This window comes from Aspergillus ibericus (assembly GCF_003184845.1).
Source record: "Aspergillus ibericus CBS 121593 unplaced genomic scaffold BO80scaffold_43, whole genome shotgun sequence".
Taxonomy (NCBI): Eukaryota; Fungi; Ascomycota; class Eurotiomycetes; order Eurotiales; family Aspergillaceae; genus Aspergillus; species Aspergillus ibericus.
Genome location: NW_020292141.1, coordinates 203,871 through 228,665, shown reverse-complemented (window position 1 = coordinate 228,665; position 24,795 = coordinate 203,871). Strand labels below are relative to the sequence as shown.

Genomic DNA, 24,795 nt, shown 5'->3' with positions numbered 1-24,795 from the left:
CTTCCTTGCTTTCTCTCTCTCTCTCTCTTTCTCTTTTTCTCTCTCATCCAAGTTCTCTCTCCTGATTATCACAACACATCCCTCTGATCCCAATTGTATCTGGCTCCAACATAGTCCAAAGCGATCCCAGAGTGCAAAAACCGGATGAAGTCTCCACTGATATTCATACTCATAGGATCCTCTAGTGAAGGATCATCGTGAGCTTAAGCCATCCCAGCTAGATCTACTAACCCATCGGCCAGCTGTTTAGCCTACCGCTTCTCAATCCACAGGTGATGTCAAGCTGGGAAGGGAACATCCTCAAGTACAATGCCAAGAAGGTTCTCCTGGCAATGGAACTTCCCAGGTCAAAATAATTAAAACGGAAGTACCAGGGCTAACAAAGGCTCAACCCTTGATGTCAATCAGACTGACTTTGAGTGATTCCACTAATGAGTTCGTACTCACGGGTATACCGGTAGTATTTCGAGTAACCTCATCTTCATTCCTATTACCATTCAGGCAGAAACGTTACACGATCCCACCTATTCTTGGAAAGCTCCCAATGAAGAAAAACGCATCAAGAAGAAACTGATCTGCCAGTGAATGTATGGATCTATATCTCAATCGAGCTCTGTCGTGAATAGCTGGTCCAGACAGCTGGAGTGCCCTCCATCATTCTTACATCAACCAGATTCCTCAACGTCCTCCGGATCCCTTTCCAGGAACGTTCGTCTCATTTACCGGGCTAAAACCCTTTCAAGGAAAAAAGCACCATGCCCTGGAAAGCCCAAACCTGTCGCTTCTGCCACAAACGCTACGCCAACAAGGCCGGGCTTCGGACCCATTACGAGCGGTACATTCACCGATGGCGCATCCCCGCCGATGGGGTCCACGACGTCCTGCGAATCGAAGAGCTTCTAAATGGCAACTACATAGACAGTAAAATCAAATACCAATGTCCGACCTGTTCGAAAGTCATCTTTCCCCGGCGACGCTTCATACAGCACGTTCGCGATCGACGTCACTATGGCGACCACAACTTCAAAAAGAAACAACCAACCACCAAGAGACGCCCATCATGGGTGCTCCCATTCCCCGAAGAGAGCGTCATGGTCCAAACGAAGCCATTCCCCTTTTTCCGCCTTCCCTATGGTCAATAGTATACCTCCATCCTCTCTAATAGGTCCTCCTCCCTATTAACCCCAGACCCAGATATCCGCCACCTAATATACCGCCACATCCTTCCCTCCAAAACCACCATCACTTTCCACGGCCCAACCAGAATCACCTACGCCAGCAAAGCAATGTACTTCCAAGACATCTACCTCCAATACAACCCCTACAACAACCCCCTCGCCCTACTAATCACAAACCGCCAAGTATACGAGGAAACCCGTCAAATCTTCTACTCCCTCAACACCTTCGTCTTCGACAACGACCTCTTCCTCCCCGTTTTTCTATTGGGGATTGGACGTCACAACGCGGTCTTGTTGCGCTCAGTGCACTGGCGCACCAAAATGCGGCCCTCAGGCGACAACCAGATAAGTATTCTCCGGCCGTGGCTGGATCCATCCCCCTCAGGAAGGGATATGTGGACGAGTGAACTGGCATATATCCGATTCATGGGTCTGCTTGCTTCAGAATGGGGCTTTGAGAAGATTAGGAAGATGTTTCTGGGGAGGCCGGGGGTGGAAGGAAGTGCGATGGGCTATGCGGGACGGTTTAGTGCGACGGTGGCGTTTGGGGAGACCAAGGCCTGGGTTACTTATGAGTTGTTGGAAAAGAGTTGGAGCGATGCCAAATAATGATCTCTTCGGTTGGAAGAAATGCCCGTTGCTGGATGTCGTTTTTCTCGCCCCGATGATGCTACTTGCTTAACAAGGGCCAGGGAAGACCGATTCATACTTTGCAATCTAGCTGTGCTTGATGTAATCCGGCTTATGTTACAGAATGCAAATTAGCCCTGGCAAGAGACAAAGATAACCCGAAAAAAGAACAAGCCACAGTCGACAACCAGTCTCACTGGGCATAGGTATCATAATTCATTCACAGTATCACGGATCTAGATCAGAGACCATCCAATCAAATCGCAACAAAGAAACTCTTCTCCCCCTCCTGAGGCACCACGCGGGCCTGTTCAATAATCGGATCCGCACAGCTGACCCGAATTCGCTCCGGCGTGGCCGGGCTCTCCAGACGCAACACATCCTCCACGTTCCATTGCCGCCGCGCGGCCTTGAGCGCATCCCGGATGGCAAAGAAGACCGCGCTACCCATGAACAGCGGTGGTTCACCGACACCCCGGGATCGTTGAATGGTGCGGAGATTCTCCCACTCCACGTCCTTTAGGAGACTGACGTTGAAGATCTGAGGGATGTCGCGGAATCCTGGGATCTTGTAGTTTCCAGGTCCCTTGGTCACGATCTGTCCGGAGGCCCGATGCCAGAGACTCTCTTCGGTGGTGAAGAGACCTTGCCCTTGGATAAAGGCACCTTCGATCTGGCCGTAGTCGATGCTGGGGTTGATGGTTCGGCCGACGTCCATTTTGATGTCGGCGCGCAGGGGCGTCCAGTCGCCGGTTAGAGTGTCGATCTGGACTTCGGCGGCTGTGACGCCCTGAGTGAAGTAAAAGAACATTTGGCCTTTGTTTTCGCCCCATACGTAGCCGATGTCTGGGGTGCGGTAGAAGCCCTGTGCCGAGAGGTTGACTCGGTCGAAGTAGGCGGCGTGGGCGAGTTCTTTCATGGTGGCCCCGGGCATTTTCTCCTTGTAGGGCTTCAGACGCTCGTTGAGCTGCTCGCAGGCGTTGAAGATGGCGTAGCCATTGAGATCGGAACTGGCGGATGCAGCAGTGGCGGATGTGTTTGCTACCGTGTTCGTGGCGGTCTCGGAGATGAACACGCTGGATTGAGGCACGCCGAGGGCTTCGGCAGCAATCATGGTCATCTTGGTGTGTAGGCCTTGGCCCATCTCGACTCCGCCGTGAGCAACCAGGATGCTGCCATCGTGATAGATATGGACTAGGGCACCGGCTTGGTTCAGGAACAGTGCCGTGAAGGAAATACCAAACTTGGTGGGAATGATGGCCATTCCACGCTTGGACCATTTGTGTGTCTTGTTGTACTCCTCCACGGACTTTCGCCGCTCCTCGTACGAACTTTCCTCCAAGACCTGCTTGTACATTAGCGGCACGTGCCAGTCTTTGAGCGCCTGGTTGTAATGGGTCTTCTCGTCGGGTTGGTACATGTTCTGCCAGCGGAATTGTTCGACCGGGATGTTGAGGTGGTCTGCAACCTCGGAGACGAAGCATTCAGCGAAGAACAAGCCCTGAGGGCCACCAAAGCCACGGAATGCCGTGTTGGAAACGGTGTTCGTCTTGCAGATGCGGCCGCGAACGTGGACGTTGGGAATCCGGTAGACTCCGTCAATGTGTGACAGTGCTCTTTCCACGACCGCACCAGAAAGATCCTGGGTGTGGCCACCGTTGGAGTAGACATCCGCGTCAAGAGCGAGGAGTTTGCCTTCTTTAGTCACACCGACCTTCCAGCGACAGAAAAATGGATGACGTTGGCCGGAAGTAGCAATGTCTTCATCCCGGTTGAGCATGCACCGAACAGCCCGCTTGGCCTTCGTGGCAGCAGTGGCACAGATGCCGGCTAGCTGAACCGATCGAGTCTCCTTCCCACCAAATCCGCCACCAAGGCGCTTGACTCGGGACACGATCTTGTTGGAGTCCACCCCAACAACTTGTGCGACGTAGGTTTGTCTGCGGCAATGTTAAAAAGGGTTCTATAGAAAAAGCAGATGCTGTAACTCACGTTTCTGTAGGGTTCTGAGTGCCGCTCCAGATCTCCATCTCTCCGTCTTCCAGCTTGGGAATAGCCACACACGCTTGAGTCTCGAGGTAGAAATGCTCCTGACCACCCATTTTCGATTCTCCGGTAAAGACGTAGTCTGCCTCTTTGAAGGCACTCTCGGGATCACCACACTTGATGAAGCGAGAATGTTCAAAGAAGGATCCAGCTTCGATGGCTTCTTCGATGCTCAAGATTGCCGGCAACTCCTCATATTCTACTTTAACCGCTCTAGAGCCCTCTTCCGCGATCTTGGCCGACGTTGCAAGGATCATGCCAATCGGCTGACCCGCAGTCGTAATCTCATCGACCGCGAAGAAGACCTCGTCACACTTGGGAGCACCCCACCAATTGGCCTGTGGGTTGGGAAGATCGGTGTGATCCACATAATCGACAACACCAGGGATATCAAGTGCTGCCGTCGGGTCCACGCTGAGAAGTCGAGCATGTGCTTTGGTCGAGAGCACCAGACAACCGTACAACTCGTTCTTCTGCACAGGCATATCATCGGTGTACTGTGCCTCTCCTGTAGCTTGCTTCAATGCAGAGACATGAGGGCTAGCCTTTCCGAGAATCCTCTGCTGGTATGCCGCAGAAGCCTCGTGGTCCTTTGCTCCTGAAGAGATGGCTCTTTCGATCTCCGCGATGACATCTTCATCAACATCTGCATCCCTGACCTCGATGCCAGACAATACATCGTGGTAGAACCGGTAGAAAAATCCCAGAGCGAGGGATTTGCGATAGGTTGCCATTCCTCCAGGGACACTGAACTTCAAATCGAAATCTTGCCCTAAGGCGCTCATGGTGCCCTCAAGGGTGGCGGGATTCGTGAACTTCTTACCAATCAAGAAGGCCTCTGCGTTGCGTGCAGACACGGTCATGGGTGCCAAGCCTCCAAAGACGAGATTCACGCTCTGCACATCATGGGAGGCAGAGAGGGACACCCGCAAGGCTGCATTTACAATGGCAATGTCATCATCCTTTCTCTTGGACTGCTTGTAAGCACGCATGTATTCTCCCTTCTCAGACGCAACGGGGATCCGTAGGCCGGAGATAACAGCGTTGGCCGGGAGTGCGGTCGATCTATAACCCTTGAAGAACTGATTCATAGGGATCTCAATGACCTCCCCCAGCGACATGGCCACAAGAACGGTATTAGTAGCCACAAACACTGGGTTTAGGTCCGAGATTGGAGATGCAGTAGCCAAGTTTCCGGCCGGTGATGCGACATTCCGAATCTGCCTTCCGGCAAAATAGCGGAGCTGCTTTTTAATGGCACTGAATGGTTGGCCTCGCACAGGCCCATAGCGATCAAGGGCTTCGTCACAAATCGATTCCAGATCGGTCAAAGAGACATTGGCTCCAAGTTCCAAATGGTCATCCTTCAGCGAATATTGGCGGAGCTCCGGGATATCACCGACATAGACGGAAACGCTATATTTCATGGCCTTGAATTTGACCTCAATCTGCGTCTCCGTGCTTCCTCCAATAATCTTAGCATCAGGGTGGACAGCCTTGATCTCCAACAATTGCTCGAGAGTGACCGGGCGGTACCACTTCTTCTTCTTGTTACCGAGAACCAAAGGCCGATATTCGTGTTTGTGGAGATGAGGCGGGAAAATAAGCTCCGTGCCTGGGTTGTAGCTGATAAATTCTGGCGGTGTGAACTTCGGGCCATCTCCATCTGTGGTGTCTGCCGATGTCTGCTTGCAACAACCCCCAGAGCCATTCTGCTTGTCCATACAACAACCTGTTCCCCCGTTGGCCAGAGCTTTCCCGCAGCCCTTGGGAGCTGTGAAGCTCTGGGCAGCATCCAATATAGGCCTGTATCCGGTACAGCGACACAGATTCCCGTCAAAAGCTTCCTCCACATCATGTTCAGACGGTTCGGGGTTATTGCGAATGAGGGCATAAAGGCTCTAGAATATTGTCAGCATTATTCCAGCTACCCGTGCTCCAAGACGCATACCATCACAATTCCTGGAGTGCAGAAACCACACTGACTTCCATTACCAATCGCAAGCCGTTGTTGGATTGCGTGGGGATTCTTCACATCCCCGATCCCCTCCACCGTGATGACATGTTTCCCATCCACACTTATCAAGGGCGCGAGGCAAGCATTAACCGATGCATGGTAGAGCTTCTTTGTCGTTGGATTTAGATGTGACACAACCTATCCCGGGTTAGAATATGCCTAAGTCGCAGCAAATGAACTTAGAACATACAACAGTGCAAGCGCCACAGCCACCCTCCGCACATCCTAATTTAGTTCCTGTCAACCCAATCCCGCGCAGGTATTCCAATAGCGTGACTTCAGGGTTGATCGTATCCAGGACGACTTTGGTGCCGTTGAGGTAGAAACGTATTGTATCGTCCCAGTCCTCTGTGAGTTGCGCCAAGGTAACCGCCTTACTGGCTGTCACCGTAGGCTTTGGTGAAGCCAAAATGCCTGGAGCCATCTTGTTGCCTGAAACTCAGATGCGGCAAGTCGAGTTCCCCGCAATTGTGAGGGGACGCCAAGATCGGCCAGACAGACGTGATGATGCAGTTGCTTAAGAATTAGGAAAGAATCCTACCCATGAAGAATTTCAGGGTCATGTATATAGTTAGATACTGTGAAAATGATGGTGGCGAGACGGTGAAGAAAGGGGGAAAGTTACTCCAACTCGCAGGGAGAGGCACGACCACGGAAATGGTGTCATGGAGCAGCTTATCGCCGCCCCTCACCGCGGATAACCACTGGCGGCGATCGCCACTGTCCGATGGGCGGAAACCAACGGCAGGGTCACCTGATCGTCAATCCGGCGGCTCTCACTGGTGCCCTGCTCTTCAGGGTACTGCTAGTAATATCAGGGTAGTATCGGGGTCAACGCAAGGTTGAATTCCATCGAATCTAAGACACATGACTCATCCGCTGATATAATGGTCTACGGTCGCATGTGTAGATCCTATCTCTTCTGCTTCGGGGGAAGTGGCTCGCTGTAAAGTATAGACCTAACCAGGAAAACCAAACAGTGAATTAATTTAGATCATCGAGAGATAAGGCCCTCGTATCGGCGACAGCTAGACAAGCCAGGTATCTTCAGCATCAAATCAACGCCGCTCCAAATGCTCCGATCCGTGCCCCTGTTAATTCAACATAATACTCCATGTAGGTCAAAGAGTTCCAAGCAAGCAAAGAGAAGCAAATCTACAAGAGAAGGCGATGGTATGACGTATATAATTGAAGCATTTCATGCTTTTAATTTGGCTCCAACGAAGTCTTTTTCATCCTCTTGCCATTTCGTGCGTTCCACGACGCTTCGAGCCCTAGAGACAGCAACTGATTAGCTCGAGATCTTCCCCACTTGCTTTCTTTTATGTTCCAGACGAGGAGTCTGGGCCAAATTGATTGATACCATATGGCTTTTGCTTGGTGATACGTACCGGTATGCTCTCACAAAACGCCAGACTTCGGTGTCCGCCAAGTTCCACGCCTCCGCCACATCGGTGATGCCGACCCGGTTCGTCCCTTTGCCCTTTAGGACCTCTCGAGCTTGTTTCAGTATGTTGTACTCCTTCTCGACGCCTTGCTCGCTCGGGTTGGCCTGTTGCACGCTTTCCTTCTCCTCTCCTTCATTCTTCGCATCGACCTTGCCATCACGAGGAATGCGGAACCCAAATTGCCATTCAAATTCGTCTAGAAGCTCAGATGGCAAAGATTGACCAGCCTGAGGGGGCAGAGACTCAACAGTCATCCAGAGAGAGGTGCCGACGACGGCGTCATCAGCCACAGCTCTCTTGAAAACAACGGCCCTTGGGGAACCCCCGATCTCAGTGCCCAGGTGCTCTTTGGTCACTTCGGCCAACCACACATCACGGTCTGTCTCGCGGCGGATGTGCCGTGTTGTGACTTCAGTGGAATCCTGTTGCAGGCTAATGAGTGTAAAGGGATGAGGGAGTGTCCCAATTGTGAAAACTTGGGTTGTATTCTTGTAGGTCGCCGGTTGACTGATATGCATGGGCTTCTCGGCATCACAAGGATGACACTTCTGCAGGTTCGGGGGACACGAACGCGGGACAGGAGAGCTCGGACATTGGACGAGGGCTTTCGCGAGCCGCAAGGCCGGTTCAACCAGAGCTGTAGTATGCTCGGGAAAGGGTTTCAAGACGGCAATGCCGGCTGGGAAGGCATTCTGGAAAGTGTTGTGCAAGTGGGCATTGATCAGCTCCGCCAACGCCAACCGTCCGGCGGTAGGGGAGGAGACAATCTTCTCCGCAACGGTAGGATAGAAGCTAGTAATGGCAGCCGAATCGTAGAGAGCCAACGCATTTGGGTCTTCCACCGTAAAGAATTCCGTCGGAATCAATTCCATCATGGAGGTGGACTTGTCATCCACCTTTTTCATGGCCTCCTTGATCGCATCATTAATCCGTGATTTCTCTCCAGCGAACAGAGCATTTCCAATGCGGTCGAAGCGCGTGATAAGGGCCGGGTCGGTGCCACGACGTAAGTAGGTTAACAGTGCATCATCATACCTTGCCATTGGAAAGCAGTGCCAATCTGCAAGCATACCATCACCCATGTGGCCCCATGCAAGCCATCTAAACAACTCTGCTTCCAGCTCAGGCTTCAAGTTCATAGGCTGCACCAGCTCATAGAGCTGGTTATTCATAGCCTCGCCGGGCCCTAGAATGACGGGACGGAAACCTTGCGCAAACCAAGCCCTACGCCAGGCGAGAAGGAGCTGTGCGTCGGCATTATCCTCCTCCCGATCGTTTCCCTTATTCGGCTCGTAGTAGGTATAAATGAACGGTCGATGTCTGAGAGGAGGTAGGACGGAACGGTTCTCATCGAGGGTGATGGATGACGAGAAAGGGTTGATCCACGACCAGTCGCTGAACCATTTGGACTCGCCGCTGGTGCTGTTGGGTTGCGGCTCCGGAGGGGTATGCACCGTCGGGTGGAAAGACGGCAGATGCAGGTTACTTAATGAAGGCAGTTTCGGTACATATTTGGCAGGGCCGGAGACTTCTTCTCCAGAGGAAGGGTCAGAGACCGGGGACGAAGAGAAGATGACCAAGACCAGGGCGACGAAGACGATGATGGTAATAAGAGCCGTGCTCCGGTGAGGGATCATTTTGACATGAGACGTACGGCCTGGATCAGGCCTGATCTGATGAATCAGGGGGAAATTGTAGAGTCGAAACCCGGCAGGGTCGAAAGTGCGAAGGGCGAGCGGATACTTGAGGCGTTTGCCTATCCCAGTGCGGATGGGACCCCAGTGGTAACCTAATGCGGTCAATGTTCTTTAGGGGTCAGGGGATGGAAAAGGAGCGAACAGGTGCGTGAAAGAAGGGGGGAATAACAAGAAAAGAAAGAGGTGGGGAAACGTCAGAGACACGTCCACTGAGAGAATACGAGTTCAATCCATGGCAAGCGAAGGTAAGAAGCGAGAATCGAGCACCTCAGGCAGGTCGGATGCGTAAAGCGTCGCACTTGTTCCTGATCGTATCGTTGCGTTGCCGCGTCTCATCAGCCCCAATCCGGGAATCCTGGGCAGAAGGCCCAGAGCCTAGACCCAAGCGGGTAAGTTGGCGCTGACTTGCTGGATCGGGACTAGTGGTGAGCCACCGCCGCCTGTGGCTCAGCAGAAGGCGGTGAGACCGACATGAAAGAGCGAAAAGAGGGTCGAGTGTGGGGTGAGTTGCACCGCAGATTGTGGTTAGTGTGGTCTGTGTGTGGTGTGCAGCCGACATCGGCACTTTTTCTCGCGTGCCCCTCTTGACTCATCGCTCTTCTCCCCATCAATCATCTTCATTATTCTTAGCCATTCCTATTCATTCACACCCGCCAGCAGCTCGACGCCCCCTTCAAGTTTCAAGGGCATCGCAACTGTAACCATGGCGGTCGAAACAGTCTCCTTACAGGAGCGCCTCGAGCGATGGGCCCAGAGACTCCAGAACCTCACAGTCTCTCCCCTCACCAGAGATTATCCCGACAACCAGAAGCAGGAGCTTCCCAAGAGAGCAATTGAAGCTTTTGAGTCGATCAAATTGTCCAAGGAGACCCAGTCCGCCTTGCAGAAGATCTCCGGCTCCTCATCGGGGTTTACTGTCTTCCTGACGGCCTTCGTCGTGCTCGTCGCGCGCCTCACCGGCGACGAGGATATTGCCATCGGAACTAGTTCCAATGATGATGGCCGACCCTTCGTCCTCCGGGTCCCAATTGAGGCATCTGAAACCTTCCTCCAGCTGTATGCCAAGGTCCAGAAGGTATGATCATGTAGGGTGGCGTATTATATATCCCGTCTGACCCTCATCTAGGCATTCGAACAAGGATCTGCCGAGATCGTACCTTTAGGCAGTCTACGGTCCTATATCCAAGAAAAGTCTCAATCTGAGCGCTCCCCCGTTCTCTTCCGCTTCGCTGCCTATGATGCCCCTGCTGCCTCTCAGGATTATCCTGCCAACACCTTTGAGACAACCGACCTGGTTGTCAACATCGCCCCCATCAGTGCATCGGATGGCTCCACGGCTCAGGCGGAATTGGGTGCATACTACAACCAAAGGCTTTTCTCGAGTGCGAGAATCTCTACGATCCTCAAGCAGCTTGCCCGTCTGGTTGAAAATGCGACCAGCGACCCAGAACAAGCAATTGGGCGCATTGATTTCATGACCGAGGACCAACTGGCCCTTCTTCCCGACCCGACCTCCGATCTAAACTGGTCTAACTTCCGGGGTGCCATCCATGACATCTTCGCTGCCAATGCTGAGAAGCACCCAGAGAAGCTTTGCGTGGTGGAGACTAAGTCGGAGCGGTCTCCTCACCGCGAGTTCACATATAAGCAAATCAATGAGGCGTCGAACATTCTGGGCCATCATCTGGTCCAGTCGGGTGTGGAGAGAGGCGATGTCGTCATGGTGTACGCCTACCGTGGTGTCGACCTTGTGGTGGCCGTGATGGGTATTCTGAAGGCCGGCGCGACCTTCTCCGTCATTGACCCAGCTTACCCTCCGGAAAGACAGTGCATCTACCTTGATGTGGCTCGCCCTCGGGCACTGATCAACATCGAGAAGGCTACCAAGGATGCCGGTGAGCTGTCCGAGGTGGTCCGCTCATTCATTGACAAGAATCTGGAGCTTCGCACTGAAGTTCCCGCCCTTGCTCTTCGCGATGATGGCTCCCTCGTGGGCGGATCGATCAATGGGCAGGATGTGCTGGCCAACCAGGTTTCACTGAAGGCCCAGCGTGTTGGTGTCGTTGTCGGACCGGATTCTACCCCTACGTTGTCCTTCACTTCCGGCTCCGAAGGCAGACCCAAGGGTGTTAAGGGTCGTCACTTTTCTCTCGCATACTACTTCCCGTGGATGTCGGAGACCTTCAAGCTTAACCCCAACGATCGGTTCACCATGCTCAGCGGTATCGCTCATGACCCGATCCAGCGAGATATTTTCACGCCTCTTTTCCTGGGAGCTCAGCTTTTGGTCCCAGCTCGGGAAGACATCCAGAACGAAAAGCTCGCCGAATGGATGCGCGAGTACGGAGCCACTGTTACCCACCTTACCCCTGCCATGGGTCAAATCCTTGTTGGTGGTGCTTCGGCTCAATTCCCCACGCTTCACCATGCCTTCTTTGTCGGTGATATCCTGATCAAGCGCGACTGCCGCTCCCTGCAGGCATTGGCCCCGAACGTCAACATTGTCAACATGTATGGAACGACTGAGACTCAGCGTGCGGTCAGTTACTTCGAAATTCCGAGCTACTCGAGCGATGAGGGCTATCTCGACACCATGAAGGACGTTATTCCGGCAGGTCGGGGAATGCTGGACGTTCAGATGTTGGTGGTCAACCGCTTCGAGCCCAGCCGCATCTGTGCCATTGGTGAAGTTGGTGAGATCTACGTCCGCGCCGGCGGTCTTGCCGAAGGCTACCTGGGCTCCCCAGAATTGAACCAGAAGAAGTTCCTCAACAACTGGTTTGTCGACAATGACAAGTGGGTTCAGAAGGACAAGGCTGAGGGTTCAAACGAGCCCTGGAGGCAGTTTTACCAAGGCCCTAGAGATCGCTTGTACCGTAGTGGAGACCTGGGCCGTTACACTCCCTCGGGAGAGGTCGAGTGCTCCGGACGTGCAGATGACCAGGTGAAGATTCGTGGTTTCCGTATCGAGCTGGGAGAAATCGATACTCATTTGTCCCGCCATCCCTTGGTGAGAGAGAATGTCACCCTGGTGCGACGTGACAAGTTCGAGGAGCGGACCCTGGTCAGCTATTTCGTGCCGGACATGAGCAAGTGGTCTGCTTGGCTGCAGGAGAAGGGCTTTGAGGACGACGACTCCGCTGAGGGAATGGTTGGCATGCTTAGACGCTTCCGTCCTCTTCGTGACGATATCCGTGACTTGCTTCGCAGCAAGCTCGCCTCCTACGCCGTGCCGACGGTGTTCATCCCCCTCAAGCGCATGCCTCTTAACCCCAACGGCAAGATTGACAAGCCTGCGTTGCCCTTCCCCGATACTGCAGAGCTTAGCGCCGCGGCTCCTCGTCGCAAGTCATCTGTGGTTCAGGCTCTGTCTGAAACCGAGCAGGCGCTGGCTTCGATCTGGGCCCAACGCATCCCCAACCTGACGGCTCGGATGATCGGACCCGACGACTCCTTCTTCGACCTTGGAGGACACAGTATCCTGGCGCAGCAAATGTTCTTCGACATCCGCCGCAAGTGGCGCGGAATTGACATTAGCATGAACGCTATCTTCCGTAGCCCTACTCTCAGAGGTTTCGCCGCCGAAATCGACCGCCTGCAGAACCTCGAGTCGTTCGCCACCAACGACGCTCGTCCCACTGATGCGGATGCGTCGGCCACCCCGGATGAGCTCGATGACGAATATTCGAAGGATGCACGGAAGCTGGCAGAGACTCTGCCTGCCACTTTCCCCACTCGTACCGAGCCCATCCTTTCCAGCGAGCCAACCATCTTCCTGACTGGTGCTACCGGTTTCTTGGGCGCGCACATCCTGCGTGATCTCCTGACTCGCAAGTCGCCCATGGCGAAGGTGGTGACTCTGGTGCGTGGCAAGTCCGATGAGCAGGCGCTTGAGCGTATCCGTTCTACCTGCCGTGCCTACGGTTTCTGGGATGAGGCATGGACTAGCAGGCTGCAGTGTGTGTGCGGTAACCTGGGAGAGCCCCGCTTCGGTTTCTCAGATGCGCTTTGGGATGACTTGACCCAGCGTGTGGATGCCGTGATCCACAACGGCGCTCTGGTGCACTGGGTCTACCCTTACTCTACTCTTAAGCCCGCCAACGTCATGGGTACGATCGATGCGCTTAAGCTTTGCGCAACCGGCAAGCCCAAGCAGTTCTCCTTCGTCAGTTCCACCAGCGTTCTCGACAGCGACCACTATGTCTCGGAATCCGAGCGTATTGTTGCGGCTGGCGGAGCCGGTATCAGCGAGGAGGATGATCTCGAGGGCAGCAGCGTGGGACTTGGAACAGGTTACGGCCAGAGCAAATGGGCCGGAGAGTACCTGGTCCGGGAGGCAGGCCGCAGGGGTCTGAAGGGAACCGTCGTTCGTCCTGGATATGTCCTTGGTGACTCCCAGACAGGAAGTAAGCAAAAACCCCAGTTTTCTCCTCCGATCCATCCGCGCTAACCTACAAACACTAGCCACGAACACCGATGATTTCCTCATCCGTATGCTCAAGGGATGCATCCAGTTGTCTTCCCGTCCTAACATTCACAACACCGTCAACATGGTTCCAGTGGACCACGTCGCCCGCGTGGTTATCGCCGCCGCATTCCAGCCCCCTTGCACGCCCATTGGCGTTGCGCAGGTTACAGGACACCCGCGACTCCGGTTCAACCAGTTCCTGGGTGCTCTCCAACTGTACGGCTATGACGTCCCGCAGGTTGACTACGTTCCCTGGTCCAAGTCCCTGGAACAGTACGTCAACGACGGACAGCACGATGATCCGGAGTCTCAGCACGCCCTGTAAGTCTATCCACCCCTTCTCATCATCCCATCAAGACGCTAATAACGCAATCCAGCATGCCCCTCTACCACTTCGTGACATCCGATCTCCCCTCCAACACCAAGGCCCCCGAACTCGACGACGTCAACGCCGCCGCCTCCCTCCGTGCCGACGCCACCTGGTCCGGCATCGACGCCTCCGCCGGCGCCGGCGTGACCGAAGAGCTGGTCGGTCTGTACGCCTCCTACCTCGTGCAGATTGGATTCCTTCCTCCCCCGACCGCCGCATCGACTGCATCTCGTCCGCTGCCCACGGCCCAACTAAGCGAGGACCAGAAGAAGGCCCTCGCCAACGTTGGTGGTCGTGGCGGTTCCGCATAGATTCAGACTTAATCGCTAGCGTGCTTTTTTGTTCTTTCTTGCGTGGGTTTCTATGCTATGCTATGATACATATCCAGCGTTATGATGTTTGGGGGAGTACTATGATAAAAGTTTCTTGGATGGCATGTTGGGATTATGAAAATGTGTACAGATGGAATATTCAGGGTGGTATAGTGGGCTGGGGTTAGAGGGTAGATGTGGAAGACTTTCTATGGATAATGAATGTATTTAGATTTTTTTTTTCAGATTGATACTATCTTATGAAGAGTGCCAGGTTCATTTGTTATTCTGGGATACTAAAATTTGTAGCTGTATACGACTCATGATATGAAAGAAATCACCACTACATCTACGGGTTAACATGCACTTCAATCGATGCGGATCAACTATCATTCGTATACTAAGTAATCAAGAAGCCAGACTAACGATCATAAGGAGCGACTGAACAGCAAAGCACAAAAACAGGTAAGCACAAAAAGCAGAAAACTCAAAGACAAAAAACCCGAAATATAATTCAAACTGGATCCGCATCAACGAAACTCAACTACCACTGTGAGGACACACTCCCATTGGAGATCCTAAGGGGCGCGGCGCGCCCACTAGGTGGACCAGGTCGCATCACCGGTGTCAGGGCCCTGGAAGGTAAAGGCCGAGGCCTCCTGAACGATACGCGCAACGGGCTTGGAGGCAGAGTCGGTGAGATAGAAGTCAATGATGAATTTCTGGGGTGTGGGTTAGTGGCGAGATCTGGACAGTGAGTGAGTGAGTGGGTGGGGAGGGATTGTGGCATACGCTTCCATCCATGTAGACCTGGACGCTCTGGTTGCCCTGGAGGGACTGCTGATCGTCGTAGTAGACGGTAGCACTAATAGAGTTAGAGGTTGTTTGTTGGGGTTGAATCTGGAGTAGGTGAGACATACTTGATATAGGCGCTGGTAGGCCTGAAGAAGCCAGCGGCTTCACCCTTGACGGACTGACCCATACTCTTGGAGTTGAGGTCAAAGGTCAATTCGACGCGGTTGATGTTGACCTTGCCGCTGATGCGGTCGTGGTAGTTCCAGTGGTAGCAGGAGCATGAGTTTGCATGCGACAAGGAGGCCTCCAGGACCTGCCGGCCCAAGGGCCGGTTGATCTTCTGCTGGAATGCCCGCTTGATTTGCACCTCGGAGACGTCATGACCGTCGGCGCTGTCGATGGTCACTTTGCGGAAGAGCTGCAGGAGCTCTTCGTCCGAAGCGCCCTGGTGGGTAATTGTCTGGAGAGACAATGTCTGGGCAGGAGGAGCAGTGGTCACAATGGTAGACATATTGAATACGAGTGATGGTTTGGATTGATGTAGAAAGGCTGAGAGATGGTCTCTGTCTTTGCTGTGCGAGCTGTGCTGGTGATGATGCTGAGAAGGAGGGCTATGAAGGGTGAAGGTCCTTCCTTATATAGTTGTGGAATTGGATCATGGCCTGGGCTCAGTTCAGCTTCTCTTTGCCGCCCGGAAGACCTGAGTGGATGCGCATGGCAGAGCCACTTCGAGTCGACTCTCAGAAGCATGCCAATGGAAACCTCGCTACGAACTACCATCTGCATGATGAATCACATTCAGCTGCCCTTGAACCCTCGGATCTCTGGGATAGCGACACGGTCTCTCCATTGGGCATGAATCCTGCAATGTGCTGAGCAATTGCTCGCGATGAGTATCCCTATCTAGACTGAATGACTCTGGAGTGAGCGACCCAGCTAGCCACAATCACATCTGAGATGTGAGGGCCGTGAGCATTCACAAGCTGCCGGCGGCTGCTAACGCCAGTAGCCTGGTGGCTGAGCACAGGCTACCTTTGAAGTTCATGTCATTGCTCGTCGGCTTTCTTGACTATCGACCATTATTGGTTGATGATGTGCAGCTGGTAGGCAATTACAGGAACAGAAACCCCGACAAGGTATGTTGAGTGTCTACATGAAGCAAGGCTGCTAGCCATACAAGTGAACTCGTTTGCTTGGAGGAGGGTTCTCAACAACTGCTGCGATGTGATGAGAGGCTGACCCAGTTTGCATCCATCTTGGCTATAGAGTGTCCAGTGAGGTCTTGTCGATGTGAGTTGAGAGAATTGAAAATAGCGCAAATCCAATCATGAAGACCGGAGATGTAGTCGGGTATACCTCCCCGCGCGTCATGTTGGAAGCCACATGCATGCAAAGACATTGTATCACTGAAAGGAGACATGTTCATCCAGCGAGTCAGCGTTGGATAGGAGCCCCACCCTCATCGCCTGCATGAATCGGGTAAACTGTCTAGATGTTTATCAGCTCAGGCACAGTGGATTGTTTAATCAGGTGGACGTCTATGCAGACGTCAGGCTGTTATTACGCAAGTCACTCAGACTGCAAAGGGGACCGATTGGTGCCGTTGGAAAGCGGACCAGGTGCTAAGGGGAACTCATGCAGTCAGTCCTGCAGAAGCTGGCTGAACCGCCCACAACCAATAGCATCGGCCGGATCAATGCTCGACAGGCTGTGATCAGACCCAGCTCGGGAATTTTTACCACATTTCATCCTCCTCGCCGGGGTTTCCGGTCTGCTCGAACACCATGACATACAGAGCCTGGCTTGACTTATCCTTCAGCCAGCCCTTGATGCTCCTCTGCATTCGTCTGTGCCGTTCGTCCTGCGGGAGGGGCCACTCGGCCGGGCTGAAGCCAAGCCATATGTTCCGTGACACCTGCGCCACGTGCATGAGGGTGCACAGCATGGCTGATGGTCGCGAACAGGAACAGTCAGGTGCACCACTGATTTTGTCGCCCTGCCAGTCTGGACTTCTGAGCTCTGAAATCCCCAGTGGTCCGTCATCCTGTCGAGTGGGTTTTCCCCGGGAATCCCGTTATTCTTGGGGCAGCCACCAACTCTGTTCATTGGCGGGGTCCGAGGGACGAACTATCCTTAGGAGCTGAGTGATGCCTATACTGGTCACGGAGGATACTCCAGGGATCTAGGCTCACGGCATTCAAAGACAGTAGAAAGCGATGTCACTGACCACCTTCTGGAGTATCATCGAAGAGAGAAAAGGACGACGGAGGAAAAGAAGGGAAGAAGAAGGGGAACCCAGTCAGCAAAGCGCCTATCACGGGATCCCCACCTGATTGCCCCTCCTTTATTCCCCCTTCTCTCTGTCTTCTTCCTCAACCATCTTCTCCCTTGGCTTCTCGCCAACTTCTGGCTCTCTTTGGCCATGACTTGCAAGATGCGCAGACTCAACCCTGCGAACTATTCCCGACATTCGGGCCCGATGCTGGAGCGTCGCTCAACCCGAGGAAGCAGGTCGGTTATCCATCGGCTCTGCACATCATCGCTTCGCGGTTTCGGCAGTTCCAGTGGGGAACTTGGAGGAGCAACTTAAACAAGCTCGCTCCGAGCTATGCCTCATTGCCTCCCCAACTCAATTTAGCGCAGGATTGATAAGCAGCTTCTAGTCCCTGGAAGCGGGTCCTCTCTTTATGACTCCTTCCAGATCCTCTACCATTTTTTTCTTAGATTATCCCATACACGACGCCGATTCAGCAGTAATTCCGACTTGTCAGTGCCCCTTGCGTTTCTTCATTCTCTCCGCGCCTATCCGGGTGCAGGTCGGGATGACATCATGGCTAACCATTGGGTTTGCAGTCCAATTCGAATACCACCATGGCCTCCACCAACGAGATGGAATATGTCCGGTATGTAGACTGCAATTGCTCTCAACCCCTACCCGGCTAACGCTATTGTCATATAGCCTGGGAAACTCAGGCCTGAAGATCTCCAAGGTCATTCTGGGTACCATGTCCTATGGCGCCAAACAGTGGCAAGATTGGGTGCTGGACGAGGAGGACGCCCTTCCTTTGATCGAGCATGCCTACAAGCGTGGAATCAACACATGGGATACGGTACGTCGAGCTGCAGTCCTTCTTCCAGGATGTATGACTAACAAAACCCCAGGCTGACGTCTACTCTCACGGTCGTTCGGAAGAAGTCATTGGCAAAGCCCTGAAGAAGTACTCCATCCCCCGTAACCGGGTTGTCATCCTGACCAAGTGTTTCTTTGGTGTGGACGACCAAGGGGGCTTTCCTTCAATTGCTGCTTCCGGTCGCAATGATGGTGAATTCGTCAACCGGGTTGGTCTGTCCCGCAAACACATCTTCGATGCTGTCGACGCTAGTGTCGAGAGACTAGGAACCTATATTGATGTGCTGCAAATCCATCGGTTGGATCGCGACACCCCCCGTGAGGAGATTATGAGGGCTCTCAACGACGTGATTGAAAGTGGGAAGGTCAGGTACATTGGGGCCAGCTCGGTAAGTTTTTCAGTTGTCCCGCTCTCCCTCCAGTGACCTTTTAGACTCGCTTACACACCCTCTAGATGGCTGCATGGGAGTTTCAGACTCTCCAGAACATCGCTGCTCGCAATGGCTGGCACCAGTTTATTTCCATGCAGAACTACCACAATCTGATCGCTAGAGAGGAAGAGCGCGAGATGATCCCCTACTGCCTAGACACCGGTGTGGGTTTAATCCCCTGGTCACCCATGGCTCGGGGTGTCTTGGCCCGGCCCTGGGGATCCCGCTCCACTGTTCGTGAGTCTACGGACGGGGCTCTCAAGCTTCTGATCCGTAGCCGCGAGACAGAGTCGGACAAGGCGATCGTCGACCGTGTCGAAGAGATCGCCAAGAAGAAGGGCGTCAGCATGGCCCAGGTGGCCATCGCTTGGTCCCTGAGCCACCCTAACGAGAACCCCATTCTTGGCCTCAGCAGCAAGGAACGGATCGACGAGGCCGTTGCCAGTATCAAGGTGAAGCTGACCGATGAGGAGATCAAGTACCTGGAGGAGCCTTACATCCCTAAGGCTCCCTCTGCCCTGGAGCGGTAAGGGATAGAATACAATTTTGAATCAAAGCCAATTACACCACCTCCTAGTATCATGATATAGATTCTGAGCTAGCTCCGCCCGCGCGACTATGTATCGGTGTCAACATTATCCCCCTAAATGAGGTCCTCGCACAGTCACTATGCTGACTCATGCTCAAAATACTGCCGGCCCCGCTCTTCTGTCTCGATATTCAGTTGCTCGATCAAGAGAGAGGTGAAGAACCCGACCCCACCAAAAGCTGTCAAGATATAGTAAATGGTCTGCATGGCATCCTTGTACGCATCGCGTATCTCACTCTGGAGTAACGGAGATAGAGCGGCGGTCCTGAGGTGAGGAATATAGCTTACGGCTTCTTCCGCCGTTCTGAGAAATTCCAACGACTCTGGCAACGAGACTGACGAAAGAGAGTGTTCGAAAACACTTCCAAACGTCGTGGACCCGATGGCAAGCCCGACGAGGGCCCCAAAGAGGCGGAATGAGACCATGATCCCAATAGCCAGGCCTTGATCTTCCGCAGTCGGAGCGCTGGCTTGCATTGGAATAGGCGGGACCGTAAAGAGCGTCCCAATCCCGACTCCCGCAATAGCCTGAAAGCTTGCCGTCATTGCAAGGTCGGTATCACGATGCCAAAGCGAGAACAGCCCAACCCCGACAGTCAGGAACACCCAGCCCCCCCAAATCTCCCAGCGGTAACTCCGGGAGTATTCCAGCGCCCAGGCCGCGATGACCGTGAAGCCCATGAGGACACAGCAAAAGGGGAGCATCGAAATAGCGGATTCCAGTGCCGATTCTAAATACACCGCCTGGAAGAACAAGGGCAGATACATTAACAGAGTGTAGAGTACGAGGCCCTGGATGAAGCTTCCAATAAGGGACATCTGGGCTGTCCGGGACCGAAAAATGCGATATGGAAACACTGGAGCTTCTGGTCGAGATTCATAGACAGCGAAGCCCACCAGCACCAGCACTCCGATCACCAAGGGAACAATCGTCTGCCAGGATCTCCACGGGTACATGTTCCCCGCCCAACTCAGAGGCAATGCGAATACCGTGCATCCGATTGTGAATAGCACGATCCCCAGCCAGTCCAGCCGTGCAAGCTGCGTACGGAATGAGTCGGTAACCGGTTTGAGACGCATGAAGAAGATTGCCAGCAGGACGGCGATGCCAATGATGGGAAGATTGATCCATCCAATCCACCTCCAGTCCACAAACTCGCTGAACAACGCCCCAAGGATGGGTCCCAAGATACTACCAGCTGCCATGGGAATTGATAGCAGACCGATATACAGGGCGCGCTCCTGGAGAGTTGTCATATCCGCAACAATAACCTCACTGAGAACGTCCAGGCCACCACCTCCTAGTCCTTGTAGCACCCGACCTAGAATAAGCACAGCCATACTTGGGGTGACGGAGAAGACAATAGAGCCGACGAAGAAGAGGGAAAACGCGGCATAGAGCGGGAGCTTTCGTCCAATAATGTCGGAAACACTGGTATAGATCGGCTGGACGACCACGACAGCCAGGGTGAAGGAGATGCTGGCCCAGAAGGCTGTGAGCGTGGTCCCGGACAGCTCACTGGTAATGGCCTAGGACGTCAACGTGAGCTTGAAACCCCACTGCTAGGAAAGGATATCCAACCGGTGCTTGGCACATGGTAGGAAACATACCGGAATAGCGACGGCCAAAGTGGTTGCATCAAGTGATACCAGAAAGACCATCAGCATCAAGGCAAAGAATGCGAGAAAAAAGGACCACGGCTTCCTGCGGCGGATACCATCTCGCGCCGGGGCCACTGGCAGAGACAGAGTCGATGCATCCAGGCCCACCGATTTCTCCCGGTCACAGTCCGACAGGGCCTTGGAGTCGGTAATGGAGATGCCCTCACAGCACTCTGACATGGCTACTTGAGACATATACCCTGGGATGGCCTCGAATGGCTGTACCCTGAGAGAGCTGACCTGGAAAAGTGCATAGCAACGTACTTTTAGGGCTTCTCCCTCTGTCCCACGTCAGACTGCCAGCAAGGCATCGAGCCATTACTAATTGTCGCGCATTACTAATGTTCATCTAGAATAGGGACATCGTCTGACCTTCAATATCGCTCTAGCGCACGTGGATTGGTTGGGTTGGTGAAGCTTATATTGACGCCATATAATCCCTGCCTGATAATACGCCTTTTAGCGCGCCTGAGCTGTCAAACCGGCTTCCCGACCAGAGCCTTCGTCTTTATCGGGTATCGCTTTGCCTGCGATCGTTAGGCGCATGGCGCTTATTCGCTACTTCATCTTGCAGGAGCGATCCTTCTGGACTAGCCTGACCTAAAAGACGCGCACGCATCTATATACGTGAATAATTTAAGAAAGTATGTGACGGCTTACCCTAAACCCTCCCACGAGGCACCACTACCTAAGAACTGTGACGACACCATGCTGTCACTACTCACTGCAGCTATCTTGCAAGCGTAAGCCTGAGAATACTATCTTCGATGATGCCGACATTATATCTCCTAACTCAGACGAACCATCCCAATCCCAGTCAAGAGCTGTGAACGTAGCCGGGCCAGAACCAGCTGAAGATCTACCAAGAACACTAGCAAGCAAGCAAGCAAAGGTCTATCATGGAAGAGCATCAGAAATGAACTTCATTGAGTTTCTCTTGGGGGGGGAAGAGGGGAAATGTGTCTTGTTGAAGAGGTAAATGGGAGTTGTTTTGATTTCACCTGATTGATTCTAGTGGATCTAGGTAAGATAACATCCCGGTGGGTTTGTAGTCTACGGAGGGAGAAAAGACAAGGTCAAACTAAAACAGAGAAGAAAAGAACAAGGGAAAAGGGAAAAGATAAATGATGGCGACATCAAGGCCAAGCACCTTCCATAGTAGCAAGGTGAATAGCGTACGTTGTAGATGGCATAGTATTTATAATTAATGACTGAGCCACGCAGGTGGCTGGAAGATTCATCTTCTACTTGGGTAACGAATATGTGCATTTCATGAGATATTTTCATTGTTCTTATTCTTATTTTCATCGTTCAGGGGCCTTTCCCCACAATCTACAAGGTATTTACTTCTGTCGAACATTATTTCCCCCTCCAAGCAATCAATGCTGTGTGGATCATAGTTCGGACATATACACGGTCTGGATGACGATGTCGGAAGAGAGAAGCGGGAAGGAGCGCTATCAGATTTCTGTCGTAGTATTCATATCGCTGGTAAGAGCAAGAGCTGAGAGCTGGTGTGTGGAGGATAGTCATGAGGGGTAGATGGAAAAAATGGGGGGCCAGACACCCCGTGCAAAGGATTAGCAGTAGCTCTGAGCTTGTAGAAGGTTCCTGCCACATGCATACAAAGTGACCTCGGCGCCAGGCTCTCGTGTCACACTTGCAGTGCCTAGAATGTAATCTTGTGAAGATATCACAAGAGCTTCTCACCTCTGCAAGAGGGAGGTAGGAATCGAAGATAGTGTGAAAGCAGAAGAAGTATAATGAAAGCGCCAATTCTCGAATCGTGTGTGACGTAAGCTCCAGGCTTCGCTCAATGGTGGTGTCCTGTTTTCCGGATGATGAAGTCGAAGAGATTGCTGATCCGATGGCGGCGCTTTCCCTTTGTAGGGACAGATTCTCCAGCCGGTGACTTGATGTCAAGGTCGCGGGACATGTCGACTTGACGGGACTGAGGGTTTTCAAAAGCTTGCGGTTGGTTTGATCTATGGTCGGGAGTCGCGATCTTTTTAGGGGTTTGAATGTCCGACTTCCTATGGGACCATAACCGGCGGCTCTTTGAATCCTGCCGAGCAGGGGTGGCCTCCTCGGCCTCGTCCTGTCTCTGTTCGCGAGGACTGGAAAGTGTACCGTGTCGGTTGAGTCGGCCATTGCTCCCCGAAGCACGCCGGTTGGTGCGCTCAATGAAAGCTGCTCCAGTAGAATTGGACCGCCTCGATAAGCTCCCAAACGTTGACCGATCGGAAGTCGTGGTTTGCGAAGGCACATGGGTTGAAGTTGAGAGGCGGTGTCGCGAACCATTCAGGACAGACCCATCATCGTGACCGTTCTCCTGTTCACCGAACTTATCACTATCCACTCTAATGGCCGTTGGCGAGCTATGTCTCGACGGACACATCGTCTTCGAGTTGAGCGCCATGGCCGAGTCATCGTAAGTGAAGTTGTGTGACCAGCCCTCTCTAAATGCGACCCATATGCTGGTGACGATGATCAACATGCGGAGTTCATTGTCGGTTGTCATGACCTTCCGATCCGGTGAGTCTTCCATCTCGGACAAATCGCTCATCACGGACATGGCGGAGGTTGGCGAGCTAGCAATGCCAGGAGCCGTTGGCATCGAGAACTCATCGTACACCTCAAGGTAATTGCGAGTCATCGTGCCAACAACAGGATGGCGACGAGTGTTGGGGTTGATCACACTGAATGTGAAGCGCTTGCTGTCTTCTTGAGGTGCGAAACCTGGGGGTGCAGACACACGACGATTCTTTCCTCCTCTCAGAACCCACCGCAGGACTCGGATACCATGGTCGGTATTGGCCACAAACTCATAAGAACCGTTCGCAAGAGGCGTAGCCTCCCATACGGGTCCATGGTTCAGGCAGATCTCCGCTTTTCCTTTCGCAAGGGCATCGTCCCTGAAGAGCTGACATATCGTTGCGACCACCTCCCGCTGCTCTCCACTTTCATCATCGGAGCTCAGATATTTGTCCCCCACATCTCCAGGCGCCCGCTCATAGAGGTCGCTAGTCACGACAATGAGGTCGTTGGGACCTAACCCTTTCTTGCCCCGGAATATTGTCGGAAACTTGCGAGCTAGAGGAGGTAGGAACACGGTTGAGGGTAACACGTCCAGGATGGGGAGGGGTCGTGGAGTTTGCGAGACACGTTGGAGCTGCAAGAGAAGCTTAGGCCGGAGCTTTAGTCGCCTATGGCGTGCGTGGGCCGCGGGGTGCGCTAGCTGGTATGACGTTTTAGGCCGCGACGATTGTTTCCGAACCGATTGCGAACGGGCGATCCTTGATGGAGCTAGAACTGGCGCGATGGTTGAACGCTCGTCATCGCTCGAAGATAATGTATCGATTGTTACCTTCCGCGACATTGTACGCTGCGTCATCTCGGGTTCCGGAGTTTTGTGGCGGTTGTAGATGCTTCCCAGGCCCCAAGATGGCAAGGAAGCGAATGATATGGCCGGGGACGAATGGCGCGTCGGGCCAGGCAGCTGAGTTTCGGTCGGAGAACCGAGGAATTCGTTTTCGTGAGCTGCTGCCGCATCCGCTGTCAGACCAAGGTTGAATAGCATAATCTCAGGGGATGCGACAACGTCTGTCAATTCTCCGAGCTCAACATTGACAAAAGAGACGGGGGTGGCGGCGACAGGTACGGATAAGAATGACGGCGCAGAGTGTGGCTGTGGCTGACAGGGTACGTCAGTCAACTAAGCCCTGCCCAGCTAATTGACTAGGCCTCGTATTCGAGCTAGTTGTTGTGCTGAATAATTCGGAGCAATGAAAAAGGGGAGAACCAAGAGAGAATAGACTGGGGAAGAGGGGAGTCGAGAGGCCAGGGGGGTGGGCGGGTGGAATATAGTATAGCAGGGGAAGTATGAGCGTGACCGGCACGGCAATCAATGGTCGACCCCTCCACCTGAAGAATAAGGCTGAGGCGGAGTGGACAGAAGAAGGAAGGGATTGAGGTCAGCGTACGAGGCAAAAATCGATCAAGAGATAAATGGGAAGATTTTCA

At 53.2% G+C, this 24,795-nt stretch overlaps 9 protein-coding genes across 9 annotated transcripts; 4 read left to right on the top strand and 5 right to left on the bottom strand.

The window, feature by feature from the left end:
- Positions 1 to 596: 596 nt before the first annotated feature.
- Positions 597 to 1,142, top strand: BO80DRAFT_481970 (uncharacterized protein; the record flags this gene model as incomplete). The annotated part of the gene is made up of 1 exon (XM_025723392.1): positions 597 to 1,142. The coding sequence occupies exon 1, from the start codon at positions 756 to 758 to the stop codon at positions 1,140 to 1,142; it is 387 nt and encodes a 128-aa protein (XP_025571956.1). The 5' UTR covers positions 597 to 755.
- A 162-nt stretch (positions 1,143 to 1,304) lies between these two features.
- On the top strand, positions 1,305 to 1,625 carry BO80DRAFT_328047 (uncharacterized protein; the record flags this gene model as incomplete). Its single annotated transcript, XM_025715168.1, has 1 exon — positions 1,305 to 1,625. A coding segment is annotated over one exon (321 nt), but the record flags the coding sequence as incomplete, so codon positions are not given.
- Positions 1,626 to 1,866: 241 nt separating this feature from the next.
- BO80DRAFT_414345 (putative xanthine dehydrogenase HxA) lies at positions 1,867 to 6,519 on the bottom strand. Its single transcript, XM_025718094.1, has 4 exons — positions 6,062 to 6,519; positions 5,806 to 6,009; positions 3,801 to 5,755; positions 1,867 to 3,748 (listed from the first exon to the last, which is right to left on the bottom strand). Exons 1-4 carry the CDS (start codon positions 6,293 to 6,295, stop codon positions 2,065 to 2,067), a joined length of 4,077 nt encoding a protein of 1,358 aa, XP_025571954.1. The 5' UTR covers positions 6,296 to 6,519; the 3' UTR covers positions 1,867 to 2,064.
- Positions 6,520 to 6,833: 314 nt separating this feature from the next.
- Positions 6,834 to 9,338, bottom strand: BO80DRAFT_414341 (uncharacterized protein). Its single transcript, XM_025718093.1, has 2 exons — positions 7,263 to 9,338; positions 6,834 to 7,145 (listed from the first exon to the last, which is right to left on the bottom strand). Exons 1-2 carry the CDS (start codon positions 8,954 to 8,956, stop codon positions 7,070 to 7,072), a joined length of 1,770 nt encoding a protein of 589 aa, XP_025571953.1. The 5' UTR covers positions 8,957 to 9,338; the 3' UTR covers positions 6,834 to 7,069.
- Positions 9,339 to 9,635: 297 nt separating this feature from the next.
- aarA (L-aminoadipate-semialdehyde dehydrogenase) lies at positions 9,636 to 14,439 on the top strand. The gene is made up of 4 exons (XM_025717112.1): positions 9,636 to 10,091; positions 10,143 to 13,422; positions 13,481 to 13,805; positions 13,862 to 14,439. Exons 1-4 carry the CDS (start codon positions 9,720 to 9,722, stop codon positions 14,163 to 14,165), a joined length of 4,281 nt encoding a protein of 1,426 aa, XP_025571952.1. The 5' UTR covers positions 9,636 to 9,719; the 3' UTR covers positions 14,166 to 14,439.
- A 104-nt stretch (positions 14,440 to 14,543) lies between these two features.
- Positions 14,544 to 15,688, bottom strand: BO80DRAFT_467667 (uncharacterized protein). The gene is made up of 3 exons (XM_025722877.1): positions 15,086 to 15,688; positions 14,958 to 15,030; positions 14,544 to 14,887 (listed from the first exon to the last, which is right to left on the bottom strand). Exons 1-3 carry the CDS (start codon positions 15,469 to 15,471, stop codon positions 14,765 to 14,767), a joined length of 582 nt encoding a protein of 193 aa, XP_025571951.1. The 5' UTR covers positions 15,472 to 15,688; the 3' UTR covers positions 14,544 to 14,764.
- Positions 15,689 to 17,564: 1,876 nt separating this feature from the next.
- On the top strand, positions 17,565 to 19,120 carry BO80DRAFT_188350 (aldo/keto reductase). Its single transcript, XM_025714090.1, has 5 exons — positions 17,565 to 17,726; positions 17,814 to 17,863; positions 17,920 to 18,070; positions 18,123 to 18,479; positions 18,545 to 19,120. Exons 2-5 carry the CDS (start codon positions 17,832 to 17,834, stop codon positions 19,049 to 19,051), a joined length of 1,047 nt encoding a protein of 348 aa, XP_025571950.1. The 5' UTR covers positions 17,565 to 17,726; positions 17,814 to 17,831; the 3' UTR covers positions 19,052 to 19,120.
- Positions 19,040 to 21,010, bottom strand: BO80DRAFT_467665 (MFS-type transporter sphD). The gene is made up of 2 exons (XM_025722876.1): positions 20,722 to 21,010; positions 19,040 to 20,640 (listed from the first exon to the last, which is right to left on the bottom strand). Exons 1-2 carry the CDS (start codon positions 20,965 to 20,967, stop codon positions 19,189 to 19,191), a joined length of 1,698 nt encoding a protein of 565 aa, XP_025571949.1. The 5' UTR covers positions 20,968 to 21,010; the 3' UTR covers positions 19,040 to 19,188.
- A 1,439-nt stretch (positions 21,011 to 22,449) lies between these two features.
- BO80DRAFT_188286 (uncharacterized protein) lies at positions 22,450 to 24,795 on the bottom strand. Its single transcript, XM_025714089.1, has 2 exons — positions 24,756 to 24,795; positions 22,450 to 24,460 (listed from the first exon to the last, which is right to left on the bottom strand). The coding sequence occupies exon 2, from the start codon at positions 24,350 to 24,352 to the stop codon at positions 22,586 to 22,588; it is 1,767 nt and encodes a 588-aa protein (XP_025571948.1). The 5' UTR covers positions 24,353 to 24,460; positions 24,756 to 24,795; the 3' UTR covers positions 22,450 to 22,585.

Bases quoted from the DNA above. Each gene is read 5' to 3' on its own strand.
- BO80DRAFT_414345 (XM_025718094.1), bottom strand. From the start codon at position 6,295: ATGGCTCCAGGCATTTTGGCTTCACCAAAGCCTACGGTGACAGCCAGT. The intron at 6,010-6,061 runs GTATGTTCTAAG...AACCCGGGATAG, and splicing joins GCTGTGGCGCTTGCACTGTT to GTTGTGTCACATCTAAATCC. The intron at 3,749-3,800 runs GTGAGTTACAGC...ACATTGCCGCAG, and splicing joins ACTCAGAACCCTACAGAAAC to ACAAACCTACGTCGCACAAG.
- BO80DRAFT_414341 (XM_025718093.1), bottom strand. From the start codon at position 8,956: ATGATCCCTCACCGGAGCACGGCTCTTATTACCATCATCGTCTTCGTC. The intron at 7,146-7,262 runs GTACGTATCACC...TGCTGTCTCTAG, and splicing joins CGTTTTGTGAGAGCATACCG to GGCTCGAAGCGTCGTGGAAC.
- aarA (XM_025717112.1), top strand. From the start codon at position 9,720: ATGGCGGTCGAAACAGTCTCCTTACAGGAGCGCCTCGAGCGATGGGCC. The intron at 10,092-10,142 runs GTATGATCATGT...ACCCTCATCTAG, and splicing joins TGTATGCCAAGGTCCAGAAG to GCATTCGAACAAGGATCTGC. The intron at 13,806-13,861 runs GTAAGTCTATCC...AACGCAATCCAG, and splicing joins CCGGAGTCTCAGCACGCCCT to CATGCCCCTCTACCACTTCG.
- BO80DRAFT_467667 (XM_025722877.1), bottom strand. From the start codon at position 15,471: ATGTCTACCATTGTGACCACTGCTCCTCCTGCCCAGACATTGTCTCTC. The intron at 15,031-15,085 runs GTATGTCTCACC...TAACTCTATTAG, and splicing joins CCTACCAGCGCCTATATCAA to TGCTACCGTCTACTACGACG. The intron at 14,888-14,957 runs GTATGCCACAAT...CCCACACCCCAG, and splicing joins AGGTCTACATGGATGGAAGC to AAATTCATCATTGACTTCTA.
- BO80DRAFT_188350 (XM_025714090.1), top strand. From the start codon at position 17,832: ATGGCCTCCACCAACGAGATGGAATATGTCCG. The intron at 18,071-18,122 runs GTACGTCGAGCT...ACAAAACCCCAG, and splicing joins GAATCAACACATGGGATACG to GCTGACGTCTACTCTCACGG. The intron at 18,480-18,544 runs GTAAGTTTTTCA...CACACCCTCTAG, and splicing joins GGTACATTGGGGCCAGCTCG to ATGGCTGCATGGGAGTTTCA.
- BO80DRAFT_467665 (XM_025722876.1), bottom strand. From the start codon at position 20,967: ATGTCTCAAGTAGCCATGTCAGAGTGCTGTGAGGGCATCTCCATTACC. The intron at 20,641-20,721 runs GTATGTTTCCTA...TTGACGTCCTAG, and splicing joins CTTTGGCCGTCGCTATTCCG to GCCATTACCAGTGAGCTGTC.
- BO80DRAFT_188286 (XM_025714089.1), bottom strand. From the start codon at position 24,352: ATGCTATTCAACCTTGGTCTGACAGCGGATGCGGCAGCAGCTCACGAA.